The sequence below is a fragment of the Temnothorax nylanderi genome, unplaced genomic scaffold, assembly GCF_030848795.1.
Source record: "Temnothorax nylanderi isolate EJ_2023f unplaced genomic scaffold, tnyl_v1.0 TNYL_tig0121_pilon, whole genome shotgun sequence".
In the NCBI taxonomy this organism is placed as follows: Eukaryota; Metazoa; Arthropoda; class Insecta; order Hymenoptera; family Formicidae; genus Temnothorax; species Temnothorax nylanderi.
The window spans coordinates 95497-110552 of record NW_027249183.1 but is presented as its reverse complement, the minus strand read 5'-3'; the positions used below and the strand labels follow the sequence as shown (position 1 = coordinate 110552).

Below are 15056 nucleotides of genomic sequence, written 5' to 3'. Positions count from 1 at the left end.
TTCCAAGATAGCTGTGTTTCAAGTCCGACAAATTTGCGGCGCGCAGTCTATTAAGTTGGAATATATGTATATGTACAGTATGTACATTATAATTCGTTACTTCTTTACTTAAGTATAGAATATACGAACACCAACACCTTGTTACGGCTCAACGCTCCATTTTTCTTTGATTGATAAAAATAATGCTTCTAAAATTTATTTTAAAAATATTATAATCTTTATTCATAAAAGACAATATTCAAATATAAAATTTAAAAAAAAAAAATATTTTATATTTGAATATTGTCTTTTATGAATAAAGATTATAATATTTTTAAAATAAATTTTAGAAGCATTATTTTTATCAATCGAAGAAAAACTTGTGATATATATTGTGATATATATATCAAGAAATTGTTTTTCCTGATTATATATCTTAACTATTATACTATTTTATGACTATATAATACTATACAGAGTGTTCGATTGATGTATATCATTTAAAAAATCGCATATTCTACATAAGAAACTAAGTCAACAAGTCCTTTACAGTTTTTGAATATCTTTAATATTAAGCGAGAGAAGTTAAAGTTTGAATAATTTCTCAAATCAAGTACCTATTGAGGTGCATGTCTAATACATATTTCGTGAATAAGAAAGAGATTGCCTCGAAATCTCAAAATTGAATACTTGTGTACAGCTTCAAAGCCAAAAGAACACTTCTTAAAATATGTTAATAAACTGTGATATAAAGAATAAATTTTGTTACATGTTTAGGTTATTTTTTTTAATTAAGCAAATTCTATACAAGTGCATAGACATGGAGCAAGTAGGGAAATCTGCATTCCTGTCGAGGGTCCTGTCCTTAATCGAATTACCAAGCGCGTGGCTCGTAAACTGTAACGCTTTATTTGAGAAATTATTCAAATTTTAAATTGCAATATCTCGCTTAATATTAAAAATATCCAAAAACTGTAAAGGTCTTTTTGACTCAGTTTTTTATATAGAATATGCGATTTTTTTCATTACATTAATCGAACATCCTGTATATCTTGACTAGAATACTGCCTGTAAGCAAAAAATCATTATTACAATGTTATTGCAACGATATCCTAGAACTTGTAATGTTGTTAAATATGTAGTTCTTAATGTTGTATAGAACATCATTATGAACATACTTTGACCACGATTCCGAAATCTCAGTAATCTTGAAATGAGAGTGCCATAACGTTGCAAATAACATTGCGCTAAGGTTTTTCTATCATTCCTGTAATGTTTTTGAGATAAAAATTTAAACGTACTATCAACTTTATTACAATATTATATCAAAATTACCGTAATATTAATTCTAACATTTATTTAAAGTTGTTATTGATATTTTGTTTTCATTTCAGGCAATATGTATTTATTTTCAATAAATATCCACTACACTAATTATCATAAAAAAGTAGTTTTATTTATATGAAAAAATATACATGTATACACATACATATATAGGTTTTATTACAAGTTTTATTTCGTGTGCCAATTATTTCAGAAAGTATTGATCCTAGGAGGGGAAGTTTTTGAAGTCAGCCTTCGGATAAGGGAAATTAAGGTGTTTTCTAACTCTTCTTTAGGCAATGCGATACAGGTGCTCTAGTTCAATATAACTCTTTTACTATTTTTCTTCAAACTCTTATTCTTTCCTTTTAAACGGATTATTAATCTTTCCGGATCTTTACCAAACAGTTGCTAGAAAATAAGAATTTCTCGTTCAATTTCAGAAATATTAGTAACATCTTCAGTGATTTATTCTGTGTATCAAAATACATTATGTTACTTTTTTACCTTTTAAAATTTTTTTCTTTGTTTACGGGTGTTTGCAAATCTAAGTCATTCCATTATAGAATGTTCTAAGTCTTTCTCTGTATTACAAGGGATTGTTTTCTAAAAGCCTCTAAAACAAGAAGAATTCAATATATTGTAGTTTAGATAAGAGAAAGGTTATAATTTAATATATACATAATTTAATAATAATAAGCAGCTTTACTTACGACTTTGCATAAAAGCTTCTTGGTCATTTTTTAGCATTTCTTCAAAAGTGAGAAAACTGTCAATAGAAGTTAAGGGAAGATGTTCTCCAATCTTAATATCTTGAACAGCGTTTTGTTTGATATATTGTTCACTGATGTTTATCTTAGCCAGGGTCAAATTTTTCAAATGGTGGTTTCTTGAATTTGATACAATTGATCCTGTATGTTAAGATATTCATTGCCCTGTACATATAAAATATGCTTACAATAATATATTTATATACTTTTGAGTGTGATAGCACAAATATGTGAAAAAAATATAGAAATGAATAAAAAGTCAGTTTTGGTCTTGTTTATACTGATCGTTTGTTACGTCTATCAACTTTATACTAATTTTATACTAAATTACTCTTTCAGTGATATATGCAAACGATGATGTATTAAAGCCGTACAATACTTCTTCAACAAATCGCCTCCATGCATATTGTACCAGCTTTATACGTTATCGTTTACATATGTCGCCAAATTGTTAGGTTATTTTATAGAAAGTTACACTGTTTGATACCATCGAAATAATAGCATTAACGAACCTTGATGATATTTTTGATATGTCCAAAGACAAAAGTCTATTAAAGAACGTAGATAGATTTGATATTTCCTCTCTTCTATAAATCTCTCTTGTAAATCGGAAAATGAATCCTGCATCACCAGCTACTATTCATAGCACGTATGGTTAATTGAGTTCTTATCATTAATATACAACTTTTAGAATATATATAATAGTTACTTACTTATATATAAATATGCTGTAAATGAAGAGCACTCCGCACTGCTCGATCCACAAACATGTATACGCACTCACGCATCGTATGTAGGATATAATCATGTACATCATGGCTGTCGCGATGAGCATTGCGCACAATATAAAACAATAACATTATAACAACAGAAAATTAATACTACCAACGTTATTTCTAAGTCCAAATTACAAGGAATTTTGAACTGTTGCATTGATCTCAAATAAATGTCAGAGTAACATTTGAAAAATATTTTTTGTAACGTTTTTAAAATATTTTAACAACATTCAGAAAAATCACATTACGAAATAATATTTTTTAAATATGTGTATAATATTATTAAAAAACGTTTAAAAAATACACATAAAGTCAATATTTCTAAACGTTAATTTAATATATGTTCCTTGTTTACTGGGGTAGGATAAATAATACATAAGCAGTCGAGATCAATCGATAATGTTATTTATATTTACTAACGCGATTTGGTGAGAACGCCGCAGCCACATGAAAACTTGAAATAAAGGATAACAAAGCCAAAAAATATTCAGAGACTGATTGTGAGATGAAGTCTTGCTGACATTTTGTTTATATATTCTAGCGGTAATTTTTCCTGCATTATATATGTTCTACTTTGAGTTTATGATTCAAGTTGACGACTTATTTTTATATTCACTCAAATATCTTCTCTATCATGTCCATGCTGCCGCTATCGAATTATAATCATGATAATATTAGGATGAATTTAAAAACATTTAATTACAACAAATAATTATATATATGTTTAAAAACATTTTTATTCTTTTTTTTCTTATTGCATAAATCTTCGCTTTTTTACAATTTTTAGTTTTTTATCCAAATACATTATAGAATAATTTCATTTTTGGACTGGAAGGAAGAAATATTTGTCGAACAATTGTTTAAGTTAATCGGCGAGGTCACCCTTCGCCGAAATTCGTGAATTTCTATATGTATATTATCAGAAATTAACGGTGACGTCTTTACGCGTAAGTTTTTGTTTTGTGTGTGTGTGTGTGTGTGTGTGTGTGTGTGTGTGTGTGTGTGTGTGTGTGTGTGTGTGTGTGTGTGTTTTACGCTCGTCTTTATCTAACTTTAAAAATAAGACGTCATAAAGTATAAAATCTAAATACGAGAATAAATTAATGAGATTCATGCAACGGACTCCTCTTGAAAAATCATTGAAAAATGAGGGAACCTTTCTTCAATACTTTGAAAATTCGCTGATTTGAAGATCCGGCGTGACGTCAGTTTCACGTAATTCAAAGGGCCAACTGTTTTCGATCATTAACAAAAATCAACGAGAAACAGATCCTGTAAAATGGTATCAATTGATTAAAAAGAAATGGAATGACAAATTTTTCAACCCTCGTCACATCGTCAGACTTCACTGCTCGACTATCTCTCCAAGACTGAGTTTCTTTTAAACGACCTAAATGTCAGGATCTACCTAAACAGCACCGGGAGTCAGGGAATGTGTTGGTTGGGCTGTGCCTGGTGAGCGGAAAATGCCGGTAAAGAGAATAGTGTGATCAGCCTTGTTGTAGATCAGGTAAACGAACGGGTGGTTGGCGTTGAAGATGGCGGGTTCGGTGGGCCGGCTGGAGCGGAAGGTAAAGATCGCGGTGGCCGCGGCCGCAGTAGTACCCTCCTCCGTGACCTCGATACGAGCACGATGTACGGCATCACCGAGGTGCAGAGTCTGCTCGCCGTCCGCGACAAACCCGCGCAGATCGGCCACGTTGGGTGTCACCAGTTCACCGGCGCCTAGAGCGTGCAGCAGCTGACTAATCGGCAGCTCTCGCTCGAACTCGAAACGCGGCAGACTGACCTCGACCTCGCGTGGCGGTAACCCATCGTCCAGCAATTCGCGTAGTTCCCGCGACCCCTTCTCCGTCGCCAGACGTTCCACCAATTGACGGATGCCGTCCTGCGGCTCGTTGGAAGGATTTTGTACAGACCGTGCGCTGGAGAACGGAGGGAGTAGCACGAACATCGAAATCTCATTACCTTTGTAAGGTAATTCCAAGATATATGCACCTAGCTCTTCAGAGACAGCTGAAAAGAAGAAACTAAGATTAGAAAGAAAATAGATGAATGAAGGTCGAAGTATTAGGTCGCGATGTACGAAATGTCAGATTTATTCAATAAGATGAAGTCCGAATGTATATAATGACGTTTACTTACCGTGATTGAAGTTCCCTTTCTGACGCATAAAAGTGGTGACAGAGTTTTGCGTGCCGGAGGCATAGAAGATGTCGCGTTTAGAGTTCTTTGGGTCGAAACGACTGGCCCAGAGGCCCTTAAAATAGACCGCGTTCACCAGAACGAGATCGGTATCTTCCGCAATGCTGCTCGGCGGCAGGAGATCGCGAATGTGACCTTTCGTCATATTGCTGACCCAATTATTGATCTGATTTCTCACTTCGGTAGGATTCGTACTGAAATCTGTTACTTGCAACTGATCCCCGAAGAAATCGAACATACATTCGCGCAGCCTCTTGGAATTCGTAATCCAAAACCTATTAGCAATTTTGTAATCGTAGGAATCTGCGGATCCATTCATCTGAAATGAATAATATCAAGGATAAAGAAATCATTTTCTTCCAAGATTTCCGAGAATTTCTGCGCGAAATCGCTGAGGTAATATCCAGACAGCATCATATCCAAAATCGAGACAAGACGTCTTAAAATTAAATGTCTTAAAGACACCTTATGTCTCAATTTTGCGTGCTGTCTGAGTAAGTTCTTATATATAAACTTTATTTGTACATCACATTCATACAAGCATGACTTTAAAAAAATTTCCATCCTCAAAATAATAAATTTCAAAAATGTCTAAATTACTTCATAAACTCATTAAATTATTTTATTCAAATTAAATAGAATCCAAAGCTAAATATTTTGTCTGTGCAAAATAGAATTTAAATTTCTTGTTCTAAGTTCCGTTTTTAAAGAACCTGCTGCGATAATTTAAGGGTTTTTAATCTTGAATTTTTTCTTTCTTTGTTTTACTTAAAAATATATTTGGCTTTTGGCTTGCTCTAGCACAATGCCATAATTAAGATTAGTTGTATACGACATATGTAAATTAAAATAACACTTGAGAAGGACCAAAATCAATGGTTGAAACGTCATGAGATATACAAATAAATGATTTTTGCCAGTTAGTGTCGAATATAATTTTCCTTGTTAAAAATATATTTCCATTTTCGTTATTTTTTAATAAATCCTCTGTAATAACAAATATCTTTTGACCCACCATACTTCGATATTACACCATAATTCAGGCGCATTACAGATCCTTTAATATGTAAACTTGAAATTTATTTCCACCATTTCTTATCGGTTTCTTTACGCGGAAATCTCTACGTTACGTCATTCAAATTCGTCCATGCAAGCATTTCGCTGAACAAGACAAGACAATCTTAAAAGTCGGCCAAGGGGATCCGCGATTCTCGAACAGCAACCTTCAGGACCTTGGGGATCCGAACGCGATTTACCTCCCGGCGTTGATGTGAGGATAAACTACGCGATGGTCACCTTGACATACCTCCGGCGACGACGAAGTAAATCACGCAATCGCGCCGGAATCACTCACCTGAGAACGCATTTGATTGAGCGATCTCTCGATGGCATAGTAACGTTGTACGTCAACTTTCGAGAGTTCATTTGGAATGTGGAGGGCCTGCTTCAGGGATTCCTCGGTGGTACCGCGAGCGCCGAAGTACGCCAGGCTCAAGGCCTGGTGTATGCTGTGCGGGCTGAAGAAGATGTTGTCCTTCGACTCGATCAACGCGGTCTTCTTCAGACTGTCGAGCGCGAAGTCAAATCGGGCATCCGTTAACGACACCCTCGACGTTGGGTCCATTACCGAGGGGACATCATCTCCTGTTAAACATTGCGCCGAAATCATGCTGATCGCCGACAGCAACGGTATCGCCTGCAAAAATGAGAATAGGAATAAGAGAAAGAAAAATATTCCCAGTGAACATAATGTGTCAAATCGGGGAAATAAGACGTCTTAAAGACGTCATTAAGACAGGCGTGTTGCCTGGATTGTAACTTTACTTTAGCGATGTTACATGTTATTAAATAAAATATGTTTTAATAAAATATTTTAATATTTACATATAAAGATTGGATTCTAATCAACGTTATGTAACGACGTGTTCTTCATGACAACAATAATAATATCTCAGGCAGCACCATGCCCAAAATCAGGACATAAGACGTCTTAAAGATATCTTAAAGATGTCTTAACAACGTGTCTTTAAGACGTCTTATGTTCCGATTTTGGACATGTTTGCTGTCTGATGGGATATTATTATCGTCTGGGATGTTTTACGAAGCAAGCCGCTTTAGGAGGTTGATTATACAATACAAAAAATGAAGCTAATCGGGATCTCTCGAAAGGTTTGATCTCCAAAGGAGAGATCTCTCGAAGACTTCCGTATTATAGCGACAGCGAGTAAATAGCGAATTCAATTTGTTTATACTCGACGGCGATTTACCAAATTTACACACGTATATCCGAACACAAAAAGATCTCACGCGTGCATGAAACGCACGCACTGGCATCATTCCCTCGAATATTCGATCGAGAGAAAAAAAAACTTTCTCGCACGGCGGAGAAAGCGGTGACGACGAGGAATCGTGTGCGTTTGATGCAGAAGACGAAACGACGGAAGGAATCTGGGCCTTCGGTACTTTTTTTATCGTTTTGCAACGTGCACGATGCTCCTCGCGACAATGGCCTATAATTTAAGGCCGTGGCACACAGAAAAACTTAAGCAGTAAAACTCAAGCAGTAAGCAAATCAGCCAATCACAGCCAAGAACTTAAGGCACGACCCTAAGCGCTAACGAATCCATACCGTTGATTTCCTTACTGCTTAAGTTTTACTGCTTAAGTTTTTCTATGTACCACGGCCTTTATGCGAATTTATAGACCGTATCGCTCGTCACGCGATCGCTATATCGCTGAACCGGTCGCTTCATCGCGGCTGATTGCAAGCTCTTAAGCGATGACTAATTCCGAATAGAGGACCCGATCATTCAAAGATCAAGGATTCGTCCAAAGATTAAAATTTTTTCTTTACTTTTTCTGTTTTTCACGAGGTATAATAGGTAGAATGATAAGCATTCTTTTCGCAATTACTATCGGTCCATCTTGCGTATACTTGAATTCCAGGAGGGATCTCTGTTTGAAATGACATAAGCCCCGCGCGATTCCTTCGCAACTTCCTTCCTCAGGGAGGGGCATGTTTCCTCGGTTCGTTACTTTCCTGCGCAATTGCGGCGAAATTGCGACCGGATCGGAAATCGGAGGCTAACGGCGAGTGAAAGCAGCTGGTGAAGCTAGTACCATGACATCATAGGGCATCCGGCTTTCATGACTAAAATTAAGGTGTGACGAAAACTCTCGGTTGACAAAAGCGGTATTTTCAATGACGACTTGTGACTTTTCCAGTAAGGCGTGATATAAATTTTACGAGATAATTAATAAGATATACACGGTGGTGTATATAATGTAATTTCCAATTTGTGTGTTGGTGAGACTACAATCATAATTTGTCACTTCCTTGAATAAATTATAGAATTAGGATTAAAATTCAAATAAAAATCGGAATTAGTAAATTAAAACTAGATTTTTAAAATTAAAATAAAACAATTAAAATTGGAATTGAAACAAAAATTCCAATAAAACCGTAACTTGAATTAAAATTAAATAAATTTGTGAACGTACATATACACGGCAATGCTTACGAGTTGTATCTGCCCCGGAAATGGTGAGCATTTAAAAGTAAAGACGTAGTAGAAATCAGAAAAGAGGTGAATTGAAATTAGAAGTGAAAAATGAGAATTCGCCTAAATAAAAATTAAAAAGGACGAGGACAGTGATTTAAGGCTAGAATTGCAATTTAATTTTAAAGATCTCTCTGACTTATAATTAGAATTTAATGAGATCGATAGTGCGATTAGGCAATGAAATGCCACGTGAGTTCTTTGTTCGCATTGTACGATGATCGTTATCATGATGATCACGTATCGTGTACAATTCATGACAAGCGTGCTCGCTTACAATCTGCCCCGCTCTCAAGCTCAAACTCTTCATTTTTTTTTTCCTTTTGTTCGTTCGCTCGAGATCAAATAGCTCGAGGTAATTGCTCGTGACGTAAGGATTTATGAATGATCAAGCAGTGCGAACGCGACAGGGGAATTCCGTGAGAAGCGTAAGAACGGCACATAGTTCTTCCTTACGTAAACATTTTAAGGCGTAAAGGTCTGAAATACCCGTAGACACGTTTGTCCAATTGAGTCATTACAGATCATAAAACCATAACACAGAGAATTTTAGTTAATTTAGTGGGCAGACAACCTTGACAAGCAAAAAATTTATCTTTTTTTATCAAATTAAATATTTATGAAATAAAAAACTCTGCGTATTTGAAACTTCGGTACATGATTCTATGTTCTTTTATTTTAAGAAAAAATTATTAATCATTAATAATTAATAATAACGGGAGTTATTGGTAATGATGGGAAGTAGTTCAGCAGCTGGTGATGGACATAAAATTTCGAAAACGACTCCAACGATGTCTTTCAAACATTTTTAAGTTGTTGAAACAATATTTAAAATGTGTCGGAAACAGAATTTCGAAAAAAATTCTTTTAAAAAATAAAAAATATTTTAGTTGCAAAACAAGTATAAAATTGCATTTTCTTTAATAAAATTGAAAATAAATTTTTTTTCAAATTTGCTTCCAACACATTTTAGAGACACTTTTCTAGGTTATAAATCTGTTTTTTAATTTTGTTTTAGATTTTTTTGATACTCCGGAATCACGTCCACCATCAGCTATTGAACGGAAAGAACTATTTTCCTTTATTACCAATAACTTCCGTTATTATTAATATTTTTTAAAATAGAACATAAAAGAACATATAGAATTATGTGCCAAAGTTTCAAATACTCAAAGTTGTCTATCCCCTTAAGTGTTAATTGTCCTTTTATAAAAGTCTCAGTCACAAGTCCCCGAATTCTAAATCTAGAATCGTTAAGAAAACAGTTCTTATTGATTCAGCAGTTCGTATAGATTTGTTGATTTTGAAGAACAACGATTTTGAAGGACAACGTTCATATAAAATTATTTAAGAAAATAAGGAAAATAGAACTGCATGACATTTATTTTTCCTTTCATCTAAAAAAACATAAAAATTTCTTGCGATTAAACATATTTACGAAATGATATATAAATGATTTTCTGGGAAACGTTAAAATGAAAACATCTGAAAATTACAAACTCAAAATTACAATAAAAAATTTATGAGTAAAGTCAATATTTGTCCTGAAGCGAAAAAAACGTTGCCTTTAATTAAGATTTTTATTATTATAGCTTAATAGTACCTATTCAATGTCAACGGAAGACGGACAACCAAATATGCTTAACATTAAATGCATACTGAAAATACGAAATGTTAGTTAGAGGATTCTGCCTGATGATATCACACGCCATCATTTCCATTGTTTTTATTGTAAAAAATGCTTGATCTACGTCGAGTATTGAATATATGAGTATACCAGTACCTATGTTTGCGGATATCAAGAGAGATTATAACATTATTATATAAATCTCTGACGTCGTTCGAGATAAAACGAAATAAAAATAGACCGTGTTCTAGCATTAATAACATTGTTTACATACGGGAGAACTTCTCCCATCGGACATCTGAAAATTATCATTACAAATTTACTCCGTTTCTAGAATCACCGATCAATTTTGAATCAGTTTTGTGCATTAAATATTAATAATTACTATAATTGTATTAAAATCAATTACGCTAGAAATTTTATGTTATTAATCGGAAAGATAAGAAATTTGGCATTTTTAATAAACCGTCCAACATTTCTTCAAAAATTTAAAAATTAAAAACGTTTTTAAACTCAAGATTGATAACTTTTTTTAATATATATAATTATATATCTCTCTCGCTGGAAATTAATTCAGAAATTTTTTCTCGAAGGGGAGAAAACACTCGCGAATCTTTCGATAAGACTTATCGCGGTTGAACTTCCGACCAGGCTGGCAATCAAGGGTCATTGCAGGATGGAGTACAACGACACACGATACTCACGATCATCGAGAGCCAATCTCCGATGCTAACAACACATGAATAATATTCCAACGAATTTCGCAGCACGAAAAATCGTCTCCTCATACATCTTCTCAGCAAATAACGGACTTTACGAAACGAGATGAATGGAATGTCAGAAGAAAAACGGATGAATGTGTTGACACTCACCGTGAGGAACAACATTGTTCGACACTCTCTCGGAGCTTCAGGAAAACGGCAAATCAACGTGTCGATTAATTGGTGGGACTAGTGTTGGACGTCCGAACGACGATCGAGAAGAGGCAGAACTGACTGAAGTCCAAGCGATCAGGAAGAGACGCCAGAGGAGAATGCCTTTGAGTAACCCCACTCTTCCCCACTACTGGTTTGTCACGTTTGCGTGGAAAACGTCATGACATACACGACAAGTTGGGGATCCAGGCTCGGATTACACGAAGAAAAATCGAGGAAATCTGACAAAGATGCATTTAAATAAATTTTGTAAAAATTTTAAGAAAAATTTGGGAATTATTAAGACTCAAAATTGTGATTAAATATAATGTAGATTAAAGAAAGCTTTTCTATATATATAATTTTAACGTGCGTTAACACTAGAATTACCAGAGATTAATCTATATTTAATTCTACCGAAGAAATCTTAGAAAAGAAAAGAGAAAAAGAGAAAGAAAATTAATAAAATTAATTATCTATGAAATTTCAATAAAAGTCAGGGAAAATTTCAGAAATTAAAATTTTTTAAAAATGAGTAATAAATTATTAAAAAATGTCAAACGGGTCATTTCGTAGTTCTAATGTTAAATCTATTCGCTTGGTTCATTTTTTTTTAAGTGAAAAACGGACGTGTGTACACATCTAACATATGTAGTGAAATGTCAGCAATCTTCCTGATCTTTATTTCAGTCAAGCATTTCCTTTCCACGACGACCCTGAACATGTTTATGTACATATACCTCTCGTACAAACCTATCATTACGTCCTCGTCTCTTGGAAATGCCCATCATAATCCGATTTTATTGTCAGAAAAATCCCCACTGCCTTTAAAAAGGCATTGTAATCCTTCGAGCCTTTTACTTCTCGGAAAATCTCCGAAGATCTTTATCTTCGTTAGCGCAGTAAAAATTAATTCCTTTAACGAGCAATGCGTTTTAAACCCCTAAGATTTTTCAAAATTGAAATTTTTTAGAGTCTATGTGCGTCAAATTTTCTCTTTATTGACGCGACATTCTCTTATCAATCCTCGCGTCGAGAATTTTTATCGAATTTACCGAAATTTATCAAATCTAAGAAATATTATTTAGTTTATAATAAATTTGCCATAAATTCTACAAATTAATTTATTCTGGAAAATTCAAAAATTCCTCTCACAATTTTTCTCTGTATACGACTGTTACATGGGTCAAGACTGGCAAGTCAATTGGCCTGATGAGCGATTAAGTGCATTACGTACGTTTAAGGCTACCGGCACCTGACTATATTGGATTATTATGTCAGAAGCGGAGAATCATGTAAATATTTTTTGCTTTAAAAAGAAACCTTTGCACGTCAAGCTAAATTCATCTCTTCGCTTGACATCATTCACGATCGATGACAAAATTTACCGAAAGTTCTCTTTACAGTTGTTCTTTAGGTAATTGTGTACATCGAGGGGGTCACCTTGGATGACCTTGATATTTTAGTATGTTGTCAAGGTCACCCTCCTGAGTGACCTTCAGAAGGTTTTAGCCCGCGCTCGTTGTTTATTAAAAAGTTATTAACAAAAAAATTTGAGAAATGTAGCAGTTATTTTGAGTATTAAAAGGCATAAATGACTAATATATATGTCGAAATAGTACATGCATGAACAAAGAAAAGTTTTTTAAAGCAGTAAATCGTTGTTTTCAGCTCCACCATCCACGAGTCTACGCGTTTTCTGTGAAATTATTATACGATGTTCATAGAACAACAATTGTAGACCTCGTTTCGAGCCGAAAGCCACGATTCGCTGCTTTAATAACTGCTTTAATAATTAATTCACTGCTAAAATAACTTTTGAATAAACAACGAGCGCGGGCTAAAACCTTCTGAAGGTCACTCAGGAGGGTGACCTTGACAACATACACGGAGAGAATTTTTTGTTATATTTTACCCTTAAATTCACTATAAACTTGGGACAACTTTGCAACCAAGGGATTTTTAAAATATACAAAAGACATTTTACAAACAACGCGATAAAAATTACCAAGCAAATTGGTAAATTTTGAAAAATTATTGAAATTTCCTAGATATATTTTAGTAAAATTAATCAAACATATTTTATATTTTAATGTAATAGATATTAATATTTTTTATTATGGTAGATATTAATCAGAATATTCAGAATAGCTCGCATAAAATTCTTGGTGGTACATGTTGTCCCACAACTACCATGATTTCAGGGTAAATTGTAAGAGAAAATTCTCTCCGTGTACTAAAATATCAAGGTCATCCAAGGTGACCCCCTCGATGTACACAATTCTTTATTATAAAATACTTACACATGTACTCAATCTGCATGTGTTCCACATTAAAACGAGAAGTTGAATGAAATTTGCAATTATTATTATCCACATACTAAAAGAAAAATAAAACGTGCATAACATGCAACGATGTCACGTTCTAATTGCGGCATGTTGACTGATTGTCAAACAAACGTATTCTTTGAAATAATGTCACTTGCTCTAATTAAAGGCTCTGCATTAACTCACTGAGCTTACCTCATTATTGTCGCAGCAAACAAGACATTTAATCTTTCCAGCAAATAGCTGTTATTTCTTTACGGGAAGAGCTTGACTATTTATAAGACGTTAATAAATAATAGATGATCTTTTTAATGTGTGAAATAAAAGTGGAATATATTGTTGCAAATTATATTCTCGTTGCAAAAGAAAAAAAATTTGTTACCGAAAGAGAAAGAGTATCGCTTTGTTCTTAATAACTTAAATATTAGATATTTTAAATAAAAGACGTATGTTTTTCTGTCTAATAAAATTATGAACAGACCGTTATTTTGCTTAAATTTAATATGACACCGCGCTGAATTATGGGGTACGCAATCTTCCCCGCCGAGTAAGTCTAATCTTACCTGAAGGTAAATCATCGTGATTACTGGAGCACCGGTTTATCACAGAGATTTCTGTTGATAAGAACGTCTTAATAACAGCGTCTTGTAACGAAGCGCATCTGCGACTATTTTTGCGTATCGCCGTCGATGGCTTTATACATATGCAGTGGACATGGCATTCCCTTTTACACACGTGTTTACACATCTGTATGCACTTTCGGCACGGATCTGGGAAAATCCCAGTCGAATCAGCACAACATCCATCCTCAATGGACCGCAGCTTTTATTTTTATTGGAAAAAGATGATTGAAAGGAGACTCTTGTTCGCACAAATTGGATAACAATGTAAATGCTAACTGCGCAGAAGAGCTTTGGAAAACCCAGAGAAGGTATTTACCAACGTTGATTCGCTTCATCAACTTTAATTCAAACAACGACAGAAACTTGACTAACGAATAAAATAATTTAATTGTAAGAAATTGTATTTACTATATATATATACGTTTATTGTCTCCCCTCGGCGTTGCAAGGGACGTTCCCAACCCTTTACACACTTATACAAGTACTCTTAATCTACCTTATCACTAATAAACCTTATTACTAATTAAATTGCCCTACCTATATGTACACACACACACACGCTCGCGAATTTCCTAACCTATGGACTTCCGTTTCCGTTTACAAAGTTATATCTTCTCACTCATACCCTCTCTCTCACTCACTCTCCCCCCTCTCCCTCCCTTCCCCCTCTTCTCCATCACCCCCTTCCCCTTTTACCTCCTCTAACTTCCTCAACCAACTCTCCCCTTCCCTCTCATCTCCCAGTACCTCTCCAACCACTTCCTGCCACGATCTCCCTCCCCCCAATCCGCACATTCCTCCCACACATGCTCCCACGTCTCATCCCCACCTCCACATACCCTACACTTTCTTTTCTTCTCTGCCACCCAGTATTTTCCCCTCCTCATACCGCCCCCCAGTCTATGCCTGGCCACCCTTTGCCCCCAGCTCTTTTTTAAATACCCCGGCACCC

General features: G+C 34.7%; 1 protein-coding gene across 2 annotated transcripts; it reads right to left on the bottom strand.

The window, feature by feature from the left end:
• Positions 1-3237: 3237 nt before the first annotated feature.
• On the bottom strand, positions 3238-14180 carry LOC139776492 (serine protease inhibitor 88Ea). 2 transcript variants are annotated; one of them, XM_071713177.1, is made up of 4 exons: positions 14045-14180; positions 6408-6749; positions 4994-5372; positions 3238-4864 (listed from the first exon to the last, which is right to left on the bottom strand). In XM_071713177.1, the coding sequence occupies exons 1-4, from the start codon at positions 14057-14059 to the stop codon at positions 4257-4259; spliced, it is 1344 nt and encodes a 447-aa protein (XP_071569278.1). In that variant the 5' UTR covers positions 14060-14180; the 3' UTR covers positions 3238-4256. The 2 variants fall into 2 exon arrangements, with proteins under 2 accessions (XP_071569278.1, XP_071569277.1); XM_071713176.1 differs by lacking the exon at positions 14045-14180 and adding an exon at positions 11113-11271.
• Positions 14181-15056: the final 876 nt, after the last annotated feature.